Source organism: Micromys minutus, assembly GCF_963924665.1.
Source record: "Micromys minutus genome assembly, chromosome: 10".
Classification (NCBI taxonomy): domain Eukaryota; kingdom Metazoa; phylum Chordata; class Mammalia; order Rodentia; family Muridae; genus Micromys; species Micromys minutus.
This window is the reverse complement of record NC_137979.1, coordinates 3,190,351-3,208,811: the sequence shown is the minus strand read 5'-3', so window position 1 is coordinate 3,208,811 and position 18,461 is coordinate 3,190,351. Positions and strand designations below refer to the sequence as shown.

At 47.6% G+C, this 18,461-nt stretch overlaps 1 protein-coding gene across 1 annotated transcript in view; it reads right to left on the bottom strand.

The window, feature by feature from the left end:
- Positions 1 to 5,351: 5,351 nt before the first annotated feature.
- Positions 5,352 to 18,461, bottom strand: part of RASGEF1C (RasGEF domain family member 1C) — a gene marked incomplete at its 3' end in the record, with an annotated part of 64,848 nt that continues 51,738 nt past the window's right edge. The window contains exons 7-14 of the mRNA XM_080923820.1: positions 16,190 to 16,279; positions 14,268 to 14,370; positions 13,689 to 13,768; positions 13,517 to 13,612; positions 12,424 to 12,519; positions 8,598 to 8,721; positions 6,071 to 6,143; positions 5,352 to 5,376 (exon numbers count right to left, since the gene is read on the bottom strand). Coding sequence (XP_080779946.1) covers positions 5,352 to 5,376; positions 6,071 to 6,143; positions 8,598 to 8,721; positions 12,424 to 12,519; positions 13,517 to 13,612; positions 13,689 to 13,768; positions 14,268 to 14,370; positions 16,190 to 16,279 — 687 coding nt within the window. The remainder of the gene's footprint in view (positions 5,377 to 6,070; positions 6,144 to 8,597; positions 8,722 to 12,423; positions 12,520 to 13,516; positions 13,613 to 13,688; positions 13,769 to 14,267; positions 14,371 to 16,189; positions 16,280 to 18,461) is intronic.

Here is an 18,461-nt window from a genome sequence, read left to right as displayed (position 1 = left end):
CATCTGGTCAGAGCACCCTTGGCTGTGTTCCGGTCTTGTGCTGGAGATGTTTAGGGGGTGATGGGGAGAGGGCGCCTCCTGGTGGTTTCACATAGCACAGCTTACTCTGCAAGCCTCCATAGTAAATAACTATAGTAAAAAGAATGGGGGGGGGTGGGGGGCACAGACTTGAAGAAGCCACACAAACCTCAGCAATCAGGATATCATTTTAATGCACCACAAGAAAAAAATCAATCTGTAAGCTACTGCTTATGGGTTAGCCTCTTTATTGGAAATCTGGCAAAAAACAGAGGGCTTAGGTCTCTGGTGCCTGCGATGTTCTACAGAAAAACACCAATAGGGGACTGGATGGAGACGCAGCTATTTGGGAAAGCAATTTGCAGTATCTCTTCAGATCTAAAACTTGGGTCCCTGAACTTGAGACATGGTTCCGAGATTAAGAGTGCACGCTGCATTTCCAAAAGACCTAGAGGTGGAGACCCGGTATCCACACTGGGGCAATTAACTACAGCCTACGACTCCAGCACTGGGGATATACGCCCTCTTCTGGTCTCCGTAGGTACTGCACCCCTGCACACAACACATCTCAGCTAAAAATAAAGTTGACAGTCATGTTGTTTTGTAGAGAGATGGACCTGTGGTCAGTGTGCCAGGCGAGAAGGAAAAGGAAACCAAAGGGCGTTGTGGTGTCAGCAGAAGACAGGTGCACAAGGAGGAGAGAGCAAGTCTTTAGATAATTACTAATACTTAACTTTTAGTTGAGATATGTTGTGTGCAGGAGTGCAGTACCCACGGAGACCAGAAGAGGGCGTATATCCCCAGAGCTGGAGTCGTAGGCTGTAGTTTTGTGTACTGCGTGCTTTTGCAGGAACCAAGCAGACATGTCCAAATCTCCGAGGCAAATCAAAGTCAGGCTCCCTCCCAGTAGCTGATTTACTTCAGGCATTTTGTCACAGTGCAAAAAGCCGAGGACAAGTCCTCACACTGTCGCATACGCTTGACCAGGGGCCACTCCCCAACTCCAGCATCTTCCACCATCTCCCTGGCTGCACGGCCTCCATTCATTTTTGGGGGTCTCCTGTAGGTGAGAAATCGTTCTTATTGTGCTTCATTCAAACATTTTCTTATGTCTGTTTAGTCCTTACAGTATGTATGTGCATGTGCTGTGTGTCTGTGTGTGTTTCTGTGTATCTCTGTATGTGCTCTGTGTGTGTACATGTGTCCCTGTGTGTCTCTGTATGTACTCTCTGTGTGTGTGTGTCCTGTATGATCTGTATGCTCTATGTGTATGTGTGTGTGTGTGTGTGCATGTGTCCCTGTGTGTCTCTGTATGTGCTCTGTGTGTGTGTGTGTGTGTGTGTGTGTGTGTGTGTGCATGTGTCCCTGTGTGTCTCTGGGCTCTCTGTGTGTGTGTGTGTCCTGTATGATCTGTATGCTCTATGTGTGTGTGTGTGTGTGTGTGTGTGTGTGTGTGCATGTGTCCCTGTGTGTCTCTGGGCTCTCTCTGTGTATATGCATATGTCCCTGTGTTATCTGTATGCTCTCTGCTTTCTGTCTCTCTGTATGCATGTGTCCTTGTGCGACCTGTTCTCCCTCACCCCCCCATCGTGTGTATGTGTGTGTGTGTGTGTGTGTGTGTGTGTGTGTCTGTCTGTCTGTCTATGGGTCTTTTGGATCTGTCCTGGTTGGAATTTGTTGGATCTTTCAGACGTGTGCTATTTTCATCAAATTGTGTTCGTTTCCAGCTATTACTTCAAACATGGTATAATTTCCCTGCTATTTGCTGTCCCTTCCTTCTGTTCCCCCATGTTTGCCCTGAGGAAGTGGATGGTGTCACACATTCGTACAAGATTCTGTCCATTCTTGATTGTCTGTCTCTCAAGTAGCATACTCTGTATCCATCTATCTTTCCGTGTTTCTTCTTCCTTTCTGATTCTTTCTCTTGCCAATTCAGGTCTGCTATAAAGCAACCACCTTGTCTCCAGTAGCATTTGTTTTTATTTGAAATTTTAATTTTACGTGTATGGGTGTTTTAAATCTGTATATCACCTAAATGCAGTACCAGAGGAAGCCAGAAGAGGGCATCCGACTTCCTGAAATGAGTGATAATCAGTTGTTAGCCACTGTGGGAGTAGTGGGAATCAAACCAGGGTCCTCTGGAAAATCAGCAAGGGCTCTTACCCTCTGAGCCATCTCTCCAGCCTGCCTCTACCAACGTTTTAAAAACTCTCCTTTATTGTACTTTCAACTTCAGATCCCATTATTCTAAAAATAATTTTATCTGCTCGTCAATAAAATATACCAGTTCTGTATTTGATGAGCCATTGCTGTGACTATTTCAACATATACATGACAGCTGCTTCTGTTTCAACATACACATGACAGCTGCTTCTGTTGCCTTCTCCCTCCGCCCCACCCCATCCATTCATGACATGATATTTCTACTTTGTTTTGAGCTCATGTCTTTTAACTTTTAGTAGTCGGACACTGGACATTTAGAGTATGGTCCTGGGCATGTATGTAGCCAGTGTGAAAGGACAGTGGCTTGCCCAGGGAGTCTGGTGACTGTCTCCCATCCCTCCATTACCTGTTTGCCTTTGCTGGCATCACATGTAACAGTTACACTCCGGCTCATTGACGAATAACCAGCCTAATGTTGGCAATAATGCCCAAGGGCATGGATTGCTGCAGGATCTGGTGCATCTGAAATGCGGGCTCCACCCCAGGGGCAGCTATTCTGGTCCCGGGGTGGGGGGATCCCTGAGGCTTACATTGTTTTCAATGGTTTTGCTTTGGTAAACTGTTTGCCTTATGGCTTAGTTTATTGGGATTATATAGCAGTGGCCTTCTATTAATTTCTTGCTACCAAGATCTCTACTGGTTTTGAAATTGCCCTTGGGTTTGAAGTAGTCTCTGAAGAGTTTAAGAGATGTCTGTGCTTTCTGAGTTGAGTTCTAGGTGAGACTGTAGACTCACTTTTCTTTTTCTCCCTTCCTTCCTTTCTTCCTTCATTCTTTCCTTCCTCTATTTTTTCTCCACAGCATGGCATCCCCACCACACGGGCTAATGACCGTGAGTGTGAGCAGGGCCCCTGGCACTCTCGGGGGAAGTGACAAGGACAGTCTCCTCCCTGTGACCGGGGATGGGTGCAGGAATGTCTCCTTGCCTCTCCACTGTGATCAGCCAAGGTTGCGCCTTCTCCTTCATGACACAGGGCTGGGCTTTGCACCTCCGTGAGCTGGGCTCCGGTGGGGGAGACTGGAGCCTGTCTTTCCTGTGGGGCTGAAACCTGAAGGGTCTGAGTGTTTCTGTCTGTCACCTTTGGGGTTGACTTGTATCGTTTCTCATGAGAGGAAGTGGTCATGGCTCTAATGTCACGAGACTCGTAGTTCTTGCACAGTTTTAGTAAATTTTCTTGTCTCTTTTCGTATTGGGTGTGTGTGTGTGTGTGTGTGTGTGTGTGTGTGTGTGTGTGAACTATGTGGGGGTTGGGCCCTATGACAACTGAGTTATCTACATTCTTGCTTATGGATTTATGGACGCTGGTCTGTTTCCAACCTTCTCTCTCAAGATGCTTTGCAGCAAAAGTCTGTGAGCATAGTGGCCGGATGAGTCATGAGAGGTGACAGCCACAGACAGCAAACATTTGTAATTTTGGTGGCAACTCTCCACTGTGGCTTGGCTACTGTCTACCACCCAGAGCTCCGTGGGTTGGAACCTCGGTGTCTGGATGTTGGTGCTGAGCAAAGTGTGAAGCCTTTTTATTTTTTTCCTCTGTGTAGCCCTGGCTGTCCCAGAACTCACTCTGTAGCCCAGGCTGGCCTCAAACTCACAGAGATCTGCCTGCCTCTGCCTCCTGGGTGCTGGGATTAAAGGTGTGAGCCACCGCCCCCAGCAGAGCCGTGGAGCTTTAAAAGGAGGATCCTAATGTGGTCTTTGTGGCAACAAGGACCCTCCTCTCTGTGTGAGGCCCCTTGGTAACTATGGGGAGGAACTCTCTCTGCCAACCCTTTACCCTCATAATCCTCCATCACTGCTATCTGCCCTGATGTGCCACAGCAAGAAACTCTCCAGAGCTGAGTCAGTTTAGGTACCCTGTCCCCTGTCCCTGGCCTTCTGCACCTGAGCTAACTAGACCTCTTCGTTAGGTTAGCTTCTTCAAGAACTTTGTTAAGTGGTTAAATAGTAACTGACACCCTGCCAAAGTCACATCTTCGGAATGTGTCAGCCTACGCTATAAACAGTGACGCCTGGACAGTGTTCACTGAAGGCCCAAGGGCTGACACACACTCCAAACCCCAGGAGGCCTGGGTGAGGAGATGTACGCGACAGAGAAGACCATCTTAGCTCGATGCTGCCAGAGCTCTTTCAGAATTCTAAGGATTCCTCATGGGCCCCCGGAGTTGTCTGTGTGACCAGAAGGCAGGGACAGACACAGGATCTCGAGTTGAAACTTTAGCCCAGCAACTGGTCACTGGCTGGTTTGTGAGCTCCAGGGAGCTGGGTGTTTCTGCCTGTCTAACACCAGGTTTACAGATGTGCTCCAACACCTGGCTTTTTACACAAGTACTGGAGATCCAAACTCAAGGCTCACATTTGTGCTTCACTGTTCCAACTAAGTGTGCATGATCTGGGAACCCCGAACCATACCCTGTGGAATCTTGGGGAGGAACATATAGACACTTGTGTGCAGGATGGGTATACAAACATGTGTTTACTCCGACTCTAAAGTTTACAAGGGAGCTAGGCAGCAGGTTGGAATATACACATTGCTGACTCCGTGACTTGTTTCACCGCTGTTGCCAGAGGGCTATCCTGATACCAGCAGGATGTGCAAGGTAACCGTAGAAACAAGTCCACTGGGAGGGCAGGACTGGGGCCCATCAGCAGGATGCCAGGGCCAGAGTGGGCTTGGAGCTGGTGCAGGGACGTCATGTTGTACCGTGATGCCTGCTGCAGTTACAGAGGCTCCTGAACCACCTTGTGGTGTTAGTCTTCATAGCATAGGTCACTCAACATGATCACATGATTGCAGTCACCCAGCCATCGGGGTATCACTGTGTCCCTGTCCAAAATGGACAGACTGACTATGCGACCCACTTGGTCATAAAGGCAATGTTTGCCCAAGGCATGTCTCCCATGCTCATGGAGGCCCTGCCAAGTCAGCCAGGGCCGAGGTCCCATGAAAGGTTTCCTGTGCCCATGTGGCCTTTGTGGAGGGTACCAGGTCATAGCGTCTGGTTTGCAAAGTAGTGGGGCCTTGCGTCAACCTCCACCCATTGGCCATCTGCGACAGGGTTGGGACTGCCTGTGTCAGGTCCGACGTTTCCTCTGCCTCTGTCTCAGGCTTCTCATGTCTTCCCCAGAATAGAAGATCTGTGGGTTTAGACACACAGGAGAGGGTAAGATGAGACCCTTGCTGTGGCCAGGATGCTTCCACCAGAGGCCACCTTCTCGGCATGATGGAGGTGGCCAGAGAGGGGGTAGTAAATGCTTCCTGCTTAGCCCTCTAAGCTCAATGCTTGCTTCGGACTTCTATCTGGCTGTGCTGGCATGCTGAACAAACAGGAGGTAGTGTGTGCAGTATGTGTGTGTGTGTGTGTGTGTGTGTGTGCAGTGTGTGTGTGTGCATGTGCATATGTGTTATTTTTTGGCATAAAAATATGGATCAGAGCCAGGCAATGGTAACACATGCCTTTAATCCCAGCACTTGGGAAGCAAAGGCAGATGACTTTCTGAGATCAAGGCTAATCTAGTCTACAGAGGGAGTTCTACAATGGCCAGAGCCACACATAGAAACCAAAATAAAGTAAGTCAGTCTGTCAGTCTTGAGATACGCATCCTGACCATCACACAGAGATGCAGCCAGGCATGGGGGGGTCATGGGCTCAGGCTCCGTCCAATACTCACAGCCCTGGAGTTCTGCATTGATCCCTCTGGTCCTGTTTCTCTTCCCTCCTCACAGGGAGGAGCCTAGTGAACTAAGCCCCTCAGACTCATCCTGAACTTAAGCAACCCAGTTGTCCCCCTGAACCCATATTATATGCCCCTTCCTGGCACACAGACCCACCTTAGAGATTTCCACCTCTCCTTTTCTGTCTGGTTCTCTGGACTCTCGCTTTCATAGGAAGCCAAATACAGACCTAAACCGAAACAGAAGTAAAATTACGCACTTACCAGCAGGTGAGCTTAACTCCTTGTTTACCCAAAACTTGACCTGCTTTTTGTTTGTGAATTAAACTGCCCATTTGGAGGTCACTGTTCACAGGCAATTTTAAAAAATAACATGCAGATAACCCACGGCCCCTCTACCCAATTTCCCTAGCAGTGCCCATGTGCAAAATACGTCCTTCGCTTATGACAGTTGAATGTTTAGCTTTTCTGCTCATGACCTGTAAGGTGGCACATTTAGTAGATAACAGTCTGAACTTTGAATTTGGAGGTTTTTCCTTGGTTAGCAATAAAGAGTGTGCTCCTCTTTGTGGGCTGCATACACCTCATATCAGTCATGGGGCTCCACTATATACAGGTATCATATTTAATAAACAACATGGGCAATTCCACATAAAGTGATAAAATGTTGTTAGACCATGACATGGTGGTTCACCTTTAATCCTAGCACTGGGGAGACAGAGGTGGTCAGATCTCTGTGAGTTCAAGGCCAGCCTGGTCTATATAGAAAGCTGCATGGCATCTGGGGCTACATAGTGAGAGTCTGTCTCAAAAAAATAAAACAACAACAACAACAAAGCACACAAACAAAACAGCTGCCTTGTGTAGATGACTGTGCTCTACTTGACTGTGAGCCATTCTAGGTACATTAGCAGCAGGCTAGACCAAACTGTGACACTCTGTAGGCTGGGGCACTAGAGATGTGTTTTTGACTGATGGTATTTCCAACTTAGAATGGGTTTGCTGGGATGCAATTCCATCACGTGCCCTGGTATAGCCCTGGGAGAGTTTAGATACAGGACATTTCCATAAGGACCAGAGCATCCATGGGCAAATGTGCCCCACAGTTCCCCTTACCCTCCTCGCCCCTGCTCTCCCCTGCTTTTGTCTTTCTGTGATGCTGGGGATTGAACCCAGGGCAACATTCTACCTTCAAACTACATCCCCAGATCCTCTCCCCTTTAACTTCTAACAATTACTAATCTGTTCTCCGTTCCTTCCTTTAGTAATATGAAGAATGTTATATAAATTATATAGATATTTATTATACGCGTGTGTGTGTGTGTGTGTGTGTGTGTGTGTGTGTGTGTGTGTGTGAGACTGAAGACTCATCCCTGGGTGGCATGTATCCTGTTAGTGTCTGAAAAAAGTCCAAAGTAGGGTTATATCCCAATTCATTTAATCATTCATTCGCCCATTGACAGACACTGGGGTTGTTTTCAGTTTGAGGTTGTAACAAAGGGAACTTATAGATACTGATTTTTTGGATTTTCTGTTGTTTGTTTCTCAGTGAGCATGGCTATCACTTATGTAAAATAAATCAATGCCCAGGAGTGCAGTTTCTTGGTTATAGAATGTTAATAGTATTTAGTTTTACAAGCAACTCTTTGTCAGTTGGGCATGCTGGCTCCTACCTGTAATCCCAACACTGGGAGACCTAAGTGTGAGTTTGGAGTTAGTCTGGGCTACATAAATTCTAGGCTGAGCTACACAGTGAGGTCCTACCTCAAAAAACAAAACAAAACAATTATCTAAGTAACCACAAAGAGCAAAACAAGCCAACCCAAAACCAAGACCTCTTTGTCTACATAGATGCTTCCTGGGTTATGACACAGTTATGTCCCAGTAAACCCCTGGAAAGCGAAACTGTAGCAGTTAAAACAGTGCATTTAACAAGCTAGACTGGCTGCTCCAAGCTTGCAATCCCAGGTTCCTTGGAGGCTGATGGAGGAGAACCACAAGGTCAGGTTTGCCTGGGCTACAAAATGAGTTCAAAATCATCCCAGGGGACTTAGTGAGACCCTGCCTCAAAATAACAACAACAACAACAACAACAATAATAATAATGATAGGCTTGGGGATATAGCTCAGCGTTAGGACATTTGCCTGGTGGTGTGTGAGGCCTGGGGTGTCAGAAATCAATGTTTCATGTCAGTGTGTATCACATGCACCACACACGCACCATTGGAGGAAGACTCACAACTCTCCTACTTCTTAGCCCCACTAACATTTTATTGTTGAGAGAACCAGAGGGCATTGGTGCTGAAGCAAGGCCACGCCCTCCTCTAACCCTTCCCTGTTCTGACACTGGAATTCTTATACCGTGGAAAGACAACCGTTCTCATTTATGCTTGTGACTCAGGACGCTCAGGCACATGAACAGGCCAACAACGATCACATCACATTCAGGGAGGAATCTGGTCTCAGGGGGCCTTGAGGTGCTAGCTAGCCTGCAACCTGTTGAGTTGGCCTTGTGATCCTTAGGAGGCAACTGGGTGCTCACCAGACAGGGACTATACCTTCTCTCTTCCAGTCTGGGCCCAGCCTGAAATGTTACTTCAGCCCAGATGTCCCTGCATGTTGACTGACTAAGAGACCATGGGACAGTCCTACTGCCTGGTGTCAAAGCCATGGCGCCACCTTACCGTCTTCGCTGAAGATGGGGGCAGTGTACAGGTAATGGGTGACGCTTGAGTCTTGTTCGAAAGGACATTCCACTTGTTTCCAAGTCATGAACTCTCCAACCTGCTTGGCCAGTTCCAGAAATTTCTGCCGGGTTCACAAAGACACAAAACGGGGCAAAGTGAGCGGCCTCCCTTGGGCCATTCCCTTCTTGCAGATCTGAGAAGGAACAAGGGACCATCGGTGGCAGCAGAAGCTAGAAAGGACGCTGAGCATTCTGTAAGAATCTTGCCAGTTCTTAGAGTCTGTGACCTGTCACCTCAGGTTCCCAGCATCCCCATAAAGGGTGGCAGCCATTGGCCCAAAGCTTTTTGAGACAGTACCTTACTATGTATCCAGGGCTAGCCTGGGACAACCTACGTACATCAGGTCAGCTTTGAACTGGCAGAGATCCTCCTGCCTGATTCCAGAATGCTTGAATGAAAGGTGCGTGCCACCATACCTGGCTGCCTCCGCCCTTTGCCTAAATGTAGCAGCAAGGTTGCAAATAGTTTTATTTGAATTTCTTTTTGTGTTTTTCTTTGGGAAAGTGCCACAGCTTGTTGACTTCAGGGGTGTTGTAAATGCAGTTCAGTAGATCTATTTAAATAAAAATTTAAGCAATTTAAAAAGATTTGCACTGTTTTTAATTATGTGTATATATGTGGGTATGTGTATGCGAGTGCAGGTGTCCACAGCCACTAGCAGAGGGTGTTGGAACCCCTGGAGCTGGGGTGACAGGAATGTGTCTCCTGGCATGGTACCGGGAACCGAACCAGGGGTCTATGGAAGAGCAGTGCATGTTTTAACTGCTGCTCCATCTACAAAGCCCAAGTAAATTCTTAAGAAAATCTGTGATACTTTATCGTACACATATGTGGAGGCATATGCGGATACTGGCACACAGGTGGAGGTCAAAGGACAACTTATAGGAATCAGTTCTAGCTTTCTACGATGTAGATCATAGAGATGAACTCAGGTCTTCAGGCTTGGTGGCAAGCCCCTTCATCAACTGAGCCATTTCAACAGCCCTAACTAAATTCTTTTACGTGTATTTCAAAATAGAATCATTTTTGTTGCTGTTGTTATTTTGAGACAGGGTTTCTTTGCATAGTTCTGGCTGTCCTGGAACTCCCTCTGTAGACCAGGCTGGCCTCAAACTCACAGAGATCTGCCGCCCCTGCCTCCCGAGTGCTGGGATTAAAGGTGTGCACCATTCTATACAGTTTAGAATCATCTTTTAATATGCACACGCAATTGGTTCTAGGATCCCTTTACCCCAACCAAGATACCTCAAACCACAGAGGCTCTGGTTCCTTTTTAAGATGGTTTATGATTTCCACGAACAGATTTAGCTCCTCCTGCAGGCTTTAAACCATCTCCAGGTTCCTCCTGATACCTAGTATGAAGTAAATGCCATGCAAATGGATTCTGTGTGCATTGTTCTGGGAACAGTGACAAGTGAAACAGTCTGTACGTCTTCAGTGCAGAAGTAAATAAGAAATATTTTCCATCTACAGATGCAGAACCCATAGAAACAGAGGGCTGATGGCATATGTGTTTAAATTTTAAAAGTATGCTAACTTTCAAAAGGACTTGAAACACATAGCAGCCGGCTGTGAAATGCCCCTGGTAGGCTTCTCTAGCTGTTGGAAGGTTATTAAACCTTTGGGAGGTGGAAGTTTGCTGGGGAAGTATGTCACTGGGGTTGGCCTTTGATGGTTGACAGCCTGGTCCCACAATGCTTCCTGAGTGCCGGTGCAACTTCCTGCTCCTCCCTCCACTCCTTGCCTTTAATGATGGACTCCCATCCCCTTGGAACCGTAAGCCAAAACAAACTCTTTCTCCTTTGTTTCTGTCAGAGTATCTTATCCAGATACAGCAAAGATAGCAGGACACAGCCTGAAGCCATGCGTGGGCCGGAGAGCCTGCCCTGTTTCCTTCAGTCAGCCCTAGTCAGCAGGTCTGGCCCCTACCAGCTGTGCCCGCAGCCTGTGGTCATGAGTGGCTCACGGTCCTCCACAGCTCTGACTCTAGAGACCAGTTCAAGAAGAAGAAATGATGGAGTCCCCAATCTCAGTTATGTGTCAGGGTCCCCAACAGAAAAACCCATCCCAGGATCCCAGGCCCCTGAAGTCTCATCTATGTGGCCCCTGGATAAGACCCTGGGACCACATGCTGGGCTGGACAGTCCTCTGGATCTGCCAACTTTGGAACACCCAGGCCTGTGGGTCACCTGAGATCTGTGCAGACACCAGCTGTAGGCCAAAGAGCCCAAGCTTGTGTCATAGTCCTCATCAGCTGGGGACACTCAGAGTTCTTGACAGCCTCCAAGACCTCTGCGTAGCCACAGCGGTGGCCCAGTTTCCAGAAGTAGGGAAATGAGCTTCCTATAGAACCATGGCTGTCAGCCTTCCCAACGTGTGACCCTTCAGTACAGTTAATGCTTTGTGTTGTGGTGACCCCAATCATAAATAATATCCATTGCTGCTTCATAACTGTAACTCTGATGCAAATATTTGTTTTCTGATGGTCTTAGGAAACTCCCGAGAAAGGGCTGTTCAACTCTCAGGGGGGCTGGGACCCACAGGTTGAGAACCACTGCTGTGGCCCAAGTACTCGGTCTGGGATTTATGCTTGTTGGAGCTGAAGGCTGAGTGGACAGCAGGTGGGGCTGAGCCTCTGCAGGGCAAAAGCTTCTTTTCCCCACAGACTGGAAGGTCCCAGCACTTCATGTCATGTTCTGTTTTCTGGACTCTGTCTGCACAGCCCACCCACCGTATGTGCGGCCGGCTGTGGGAACCCCAGCAGATGGGGGTCTTTCTGCATGAGAGGTTGTGAGAATTTCCTGAAAAACATCTAATGAGACCGGTGAGCTGAGGGTGCAGAAAACTCCTGGTCATCTGTGGTTTCTGCTTCACAACTCCATCTTGCCGTTCAGGGACCCTCCTTTTGGGGACCTGTCCCGGTTCTCATGTACCACACTTTTGTGTGATCCTTGTCATCTGTCATCACAGGTCTTCAGGGCTGGCTTTGTCTTCAGTCACTGCTCTTCAAGAATCAGAATTTGAGCTCCCTGTGCTGAGAACAGTGTCAGGTATGGAGTGTTTGTGGGCATATGCCTCAGCCTCTCCCTCTGGGTGATCTTAGGGGACCTGGCTGGCCCCAGTCTGAAATGGCTGTAAAATGCTGCGCCCGCCTCCCCTGTAGCCTCCATGAATCCAGCTATCCAGGGCTAGCAGTCCCATGCTGGCAAATTTTGTCCATGTGTTTGTGTTTGTGTGACTGCAGGTGACTTAGGTAAGTAGAGGCCAGAGGACAACCTCAGGTGCTGTCTATCATGTTTTTTAAGATGGGGTCTCTTAGCTGGGCGGGGAGGCATGGGAGGTAGAGGCAGGTGGACTTCAGTGAGTTCCAGGACAGCCAGGGCTACACAGAGAAACCCTGTCTGGAAAAACAAAACAAAACAACAAAGCAAGCAAGCAAAAAAAAAAAAAAAAAAAGAGTCTCCCACTAGCCTAGAACTAACAAATTAGGCTAGGCTAACTGTCCAGACACCCAGAAATCCACTTTTCTCCTCCTCCCAGGACTGGGACTGTAACCTCTGAGCCATCTCTCCAGCAGGACTGGGATTGTAAACCCATGCCAACAAACCCAGCTTTTCTTCCCATGGTTCTGGGACTTGGGTCCTCCAACTTGCATCATAAGCACTTCATGTTGAGACATCTCCTTAGCTGTGTCCCTTGCTTCTGCTGGGAGCATTTAGCAGCTGTCTCACTTGCTGGCATCACTGAAAGCCTGTAGACCCACCTCAAAATTGACATGCCCATTGGGAAGGCGGTTGGCACAGCCCTCATTGAGGAAGTAAATGTCCTTGATGAGCAGGCTGAAGAAGGGGATGACAATCTGGAAGGGAGAAGGTGCAGTTTAATGGAAAGGAGCCGCCCTTAGGAGCCCAGAGCTAGAAGGCTCAGAGTACAGGCACACAGAGTGCCACCCTGTCCCATGGTCACCCAGCCTCAGTAAGGATGGAGAAAACTGATGCACAAACCCACTGTTGTGACGTCTTTGATCAGAGGTGACAGCCCACCCTAGAGTCCAACGTATCCCTGAGGCCAAAACACAGCACCACATGTGTCCAGGGTTCAGCAGAGCAGCTGATGCAGTACAAGGTTGGTTTATTCAAAACTGTGCAGGATGGGGCTTGAAACCTGGCTCGGCTACTGCCTCACACTACAACTGAACAGTGACAAAGCCTCACTGGGGCTCAGTCTTTCAATCTGGTAGATGGGCATGCTGAAGCCTATCAGAGTTAAGCAGAGGGCTAGGAATCATGGAGCCCACCTGTTCTCCTCATACTCAGGGGAGAGAAGTTCCTGCCCTTGCTGTCTGGCTTTGTAATGGTCTGGTTCCTGGCACGGCTTACTAGGGCAGGGACTGGGCCAAGTAATTTGGTCCCAGATTCCTGACTGCTACAGTTTGAGTCACATGTTTTCCAAAGGCCCTTATGACTATGACTTGCTTCCCGGGGAGGTGTTCATGGGAGGTTATGGAAACATTAGGAGATAGAGTTTAGTTAGCAAGAGATCTTTAGTCACTGGGGACACGCCTTTGAACTCTGAGTTTTTCTCCTCTTTTTGACTCCCCTGCCATCAAGTGAGCAATTTAATTTTATCATGTATCTTTACCATTAAAGACCCACAGTAACAACGTCAACCAATCATGGACCGAAACCTCTGAAACTTGCAGGCAAACTTGAACCTTTTTGCTTTATAACTTGGTTGTGTCAGGTATTTGGTTACAGTGACAGAAAGCTGAAGAATACATTGACACAGCCCACCCAAAATAATATGGGAGGATCTGTGAAGGCTGAAACTTCTAAGCTTTGAAGGCTCTTCCTTACCTTCTCCCTGCTGCTGTGGGCAGTTAATGAGCGGTGGGCTGCCCCACGCAGAGCTGTCCTATAGTTGCAGAAATTCCCTGTTGGGTCCATCTGGTGCTGGAAGGAGACAGGGAGACATTTGAGTACCCATATTCAGATGGCCACACCCCTTGGACAAGCAACTCTTTTTTACCTCCAGAATGAAGAACTTGGCTGTTTTCACTTTGGCCCAAGTCTTCTTCAGCCTGGAGACAGGGCTCATGTTCATACCAGCTGGAAGAAGGTAAACACAGCTGGGTGGGCTCCTGCAGCCGCACAGCCCCCTCTGTTCCCACAGGAAAGCTGTCTCGCTGTGCCCGACCCTGGCTGAAGGGTTGCTGAGTGGGCAGGTGCTGGTGTATATTGTACTGAGGTAGATTTGGGTGCATGTAACCCTGACTGACCCACCAAAGAACCAATACTTATTTTGGTCTCATTCTCTCTGTCTGTGGGTGCACACTGCCAGACTCTTTAAACACACCCCTTGGAGATTGACCTTGCTTCAAATGGAGGGACCTCCATCAGCCTCCAGAGCTGGCCACCGAGTCCACAGTCACCCACTGCAGAGAAGACCCTTGACGCACACCCCACCTGCTAGCTGTACCCACATTAACCTCTCTGGGGTCCTCACACAGGGTATCCGAGACGTACACCCCGCCTGCTAGCTGTACCCACGTTAACCTCTCTGGGGGTCCTCACACAGGGTATCCGAGGCCTGGGCAAGTTCACTCACAGATAATGGCCATGAGGGAGTTGAAGTTGCCGATGTTGAAGCACTCTCGGGCCACGTCAATGAAGAACTCAATCACCTGGGCTCTCTGCTTCTTCTTGGCTGGCTGGGGAGAAGACACCAGAGCATCAGCGGGCACGTGTTCCTCCCTCTTCAAACACCCCAATCAATCAGCCTGGCTGAGAAGCCCAAGGCCCAGGGTCTCGGAGCAGATGCAACCCACATCTCAGAAGTGGCCACTAAAGCTCCTGTGAGGCTCCCCTGCACTGGAGAGGCTGGGAGGCATCTTTGGGTTGGTGCCCCCACAAGGCCAAACTTGCCCTGAAAGATGGAAACAATGCTACTTCCTCTCTTCCCAGTGTGGGACTCCTCTCTCCAGGAGGGGCCACACACCATCCCTGGGCTCTGCTCTCTGTGCTGCCCCCTATTGCTTTGTGTCAGAAAACCATGCCACTGTGAGAACTCAGTTTGGGGACAAGTAGTTAAGACTCCCCAGCTTTCTGGTGGGTCAGGACCAACCTGTCTTCCCAGGGCCATCTTAGATGGGCTCCTGGGTGGTCCAGCCTCCACCCTGGCCTACCTTAGCTGCTGAGGACTGTAGGAAAAGGCTCGGGCCCGTACAAGTCAGGCGCATCCTTCTTGTCTGTCAACAACATAGCCTCTCTAGCCACCAGGAAGTGATGCTGTAGCCACTCCTCCAAGGAGTCCTCTCTGCTGCAGAGCTGCCCACCTGAGGCTCAGTCCTGTCCTTCAGATGGCAACACTAACTGGGGACTGTAAGGGAGCCAGTGACGTTTACATGGAAGCTGGCGGTGTCAGCCCACTATGAACGCCACAGGTCAGTTTCTCCCTCAGCACAAACCTCAGCTGCTGACCCCTGATGAGCATTGACCCTTGACCCCAGGCTGTCTCAGCACCTGCACCCTGTGAGCCCAACTAGTCAGTCTGTCCCATTGTACTTTAGGACAATGGCTCTCAACCTGTGGGTCTCGACCCACCAGGGTGAAGTATCATATCCTGTGTCTCATACTTACATTATGATTTGTAACAGTAGCCAAATAACAGTTGTGACATAGAAACGAAAATAATTCTACGGTTAGGGGTCACACAATATGAGGGACTGCATTAAAGGGTCACAGCGTTAGGAAGGCTGAGAACCGCTGCCTAAGGATGATGATGGATGCCCAGAGGATGGTGTCTTTGGTGTAAAGGAAGAGGGAATGACAGGCAGGGTTTGGCCAGGCACCTCACCTCAGTGCCAACATGTTTACCACTACGGTGACAGAATTTCCAGCAGACAGAAGCAGCCACTGGCTTGGACTTGTTTTGTAATTCAGCTTTTTAAAAAGCTGGCCCATCATTTCATATATTCAGAAAATGGCAGATAAAGAGTGCACTAGAGACTTTGGGGGAAACTGTGCATATCCTTCGGAACGCTGAATAAAGCTACGCAAAGCAAGGTTAGCAGGCACAGTGAGACCTGGAGACCACTTCCTGTCCCCTCGTTCACTAACTAAACAAACAACAGCATAAATTAAAAAATAATAGTAATTAAATGAAGGAAAGATTTAGGAGTAGATTTATTTCCAATCTTGTTGGACTTTTAACATGCAAGTTCCCAACTCTGAAAGGTTGGACCGTTTTAATTTCCAAGCCCCAAGTAAGCGACACAGCCCAGATGCCTGAGGCAAACAGGCCCAGTGAGGCACACAGTAGCCAGCCCTCAGTCCCCAGCAAACTGTCTGCCTCCTACTTGGCTGGTGGATCCATCCTGAGACCCACCTACAGGGGACATTCACTGGAGGGAAGAGGTGAAGCTGGTCTGATGGTCCAGCCAAGCCCTGGGCTCGGGAAGGATGCGATACACCCTTCTGACCCCCAGGTAGCCTCAGGCTGGCAGGTAGGGCCAAGACGGTTTTACTCACCATGCAGATTTCCGTGGCTACCAGGTAGCAGAGTCTGTTGAACCACTTCACGTAGGCCTCCACGTTGTTGGTCTTGCCATTGAAGCGGGGCTAGGAGAGACATGCGGGCTGAGTCTCCTCGTTGAAAACTTTTAAAGCACAGAATCAGGTCACAGCGTTATAAAGAACCCATATAATGCAACAATCTCGAAGTAAACCAGAAACAACGATTTGCTGTGGAACCTCCTGGTCTTCTTCCTGTAGGCTGGAGGTCCTGGGCTCATCGCCAGGATCACAGTGGCAGGAGAAGGCAAAGGGGCGGGGGGGTTGGGTGTAGAAGCCTGCACACTCACAATGTGGGAGAGGTCCTTGGGTCCATCCACAGCACCAGATGATGTACAAATGCATCAATTAGTAAGGCTGGACTTCAAAAGTATGAGCATACACACGGAATCAAAATTTATTATTCATAGAGTCTGTATTTGCAAATCTGCGAACTACTTCTTTCTCTCTTCCAATAGCTTGATTGCTTTCACAGTCAATGGTGTGCGGGCACAGAAAGGCTAAATATCTGAGCCACTTGCATACGTATTTCCAGCTAAGACTGAACTAAATAAAGCTGTCAGGTCTTGTTTCTGTTCATACTGTGAGCAAGGATCCTTTCCCCTGCCTCTCTTTATCATCGCTCTTCTTTTCTCTCCATGTTTTCTCTGGAGAATAGTTTCTGTGTTTTGAAAGGATTCCAAGACTAATACTGAAGTGATACATTTTATTTCTAAGCACACAGAGGCTATGGTGTGTCCTCCAGAGAAAACATGTGCTAGATAACTCTCATTTATGTGTGACTTTTACAGACATAGACAGCCAAACAGAGAGACATGGGTAGACAGACATGTGGATGGACAAACAAACAGATGTACGGAGAGACAGACAAGTAGGTAGATAGATTAGATACATTTACAGAAAAATACTTCCTTTATGTTGTCCTGAGGATGAAGCCCGTGCTAGGCAAGCATTCTACTCCCAAGCTCCATCTCAGACTCAGGCATGAGTTCGCCTGGCCATTTCCCCTAAGCTCAGTGTTAATTAGTGATGCACATTAGATGTATGTCTTTTGCACATGAGCACATACCCATGGCTAGGTGTTGATTGCTTGTAGAAAATATTGAGAGGTTTGCATGAACCTGATGCTGCATTTGCCCCCAAGAGCAATAGCTTAGGATTTCTTAATTTGATGTTTGTGTTGGTGTTCTAGAACATAATTAGTGGGGATAACAGAATCAACTCTGTATATATGTATGTGTGTATGTATGTGTGTGCATGTATGTGTATATGTGTATATGTGTATGTATGTGTGTATGTGTGTATGTATCTATGTGTGTGTATGTATGTGTGCATGTATGTATGTATGTATGTATGTATGTGTGTATGTGTATATGTATGTATGTGTGCATGCATGTATGTGTATGTATGTATGTATGTGGGTATGTATGTATGTATGAATGTATGTGTGTATGTATGTATGTGTGTATGTGTGTATGTATGTATGTGTGTATGTATGTATGTGGGTATGTATGTATGTATGTGTGTATATGTGTGTATGTGTATATGTGTGTGTATGTATGTATGTATGTGTGTATGTGTGTATGTATGTGTGTATGTGTGTGTATGTATGTGTGTATGTGTGTATGTATGTATGTGTGTATGTATGTATGTGGGTATGTATGTATGTATGTGTGTATATGTGTGTATGTGGATATGTGTGTATGTATGTATGTATGTGTGTATGTGTGTATGTATGTGTGTATGTGTGTATGTGTGTATGTATGTGTGTATGTGTGTATGTATGTATGTGTGTGTATGTATGTGTGTATGTGTGTATGTATGTATGTGTGTATGCATGTATGTGTGTATGTATGTGTGTGTATGTATGTGTGTATGTGTGTGTGTATATATATGTGTGTGTGTATGTGTGTATGTGTGTATGTATGTGTATAAATTTCCACTTGAATCTTTTCCTGAGTCATAAATGTTTGGAGAAAAAAATTCAACCTATGCTGAACATCCTATGTATTGTAAATACATGGACTATTGTTTAAATGGTTAAACTTAAGGTAAAGAAATTTATATGTTAAAACCAAGGAAATAGTTTTCAATGAGTAGAGGAAGTAAATGGAGAAAACGTAAAGAAAGGAGAGAAAAAGAAATGGGAAGTCAAGGAAGATGCTGATAAACACCACAGGGGTGGATGAAGACAGACCCTTGCAGATCAGCAACGATAGTCACATTCCAT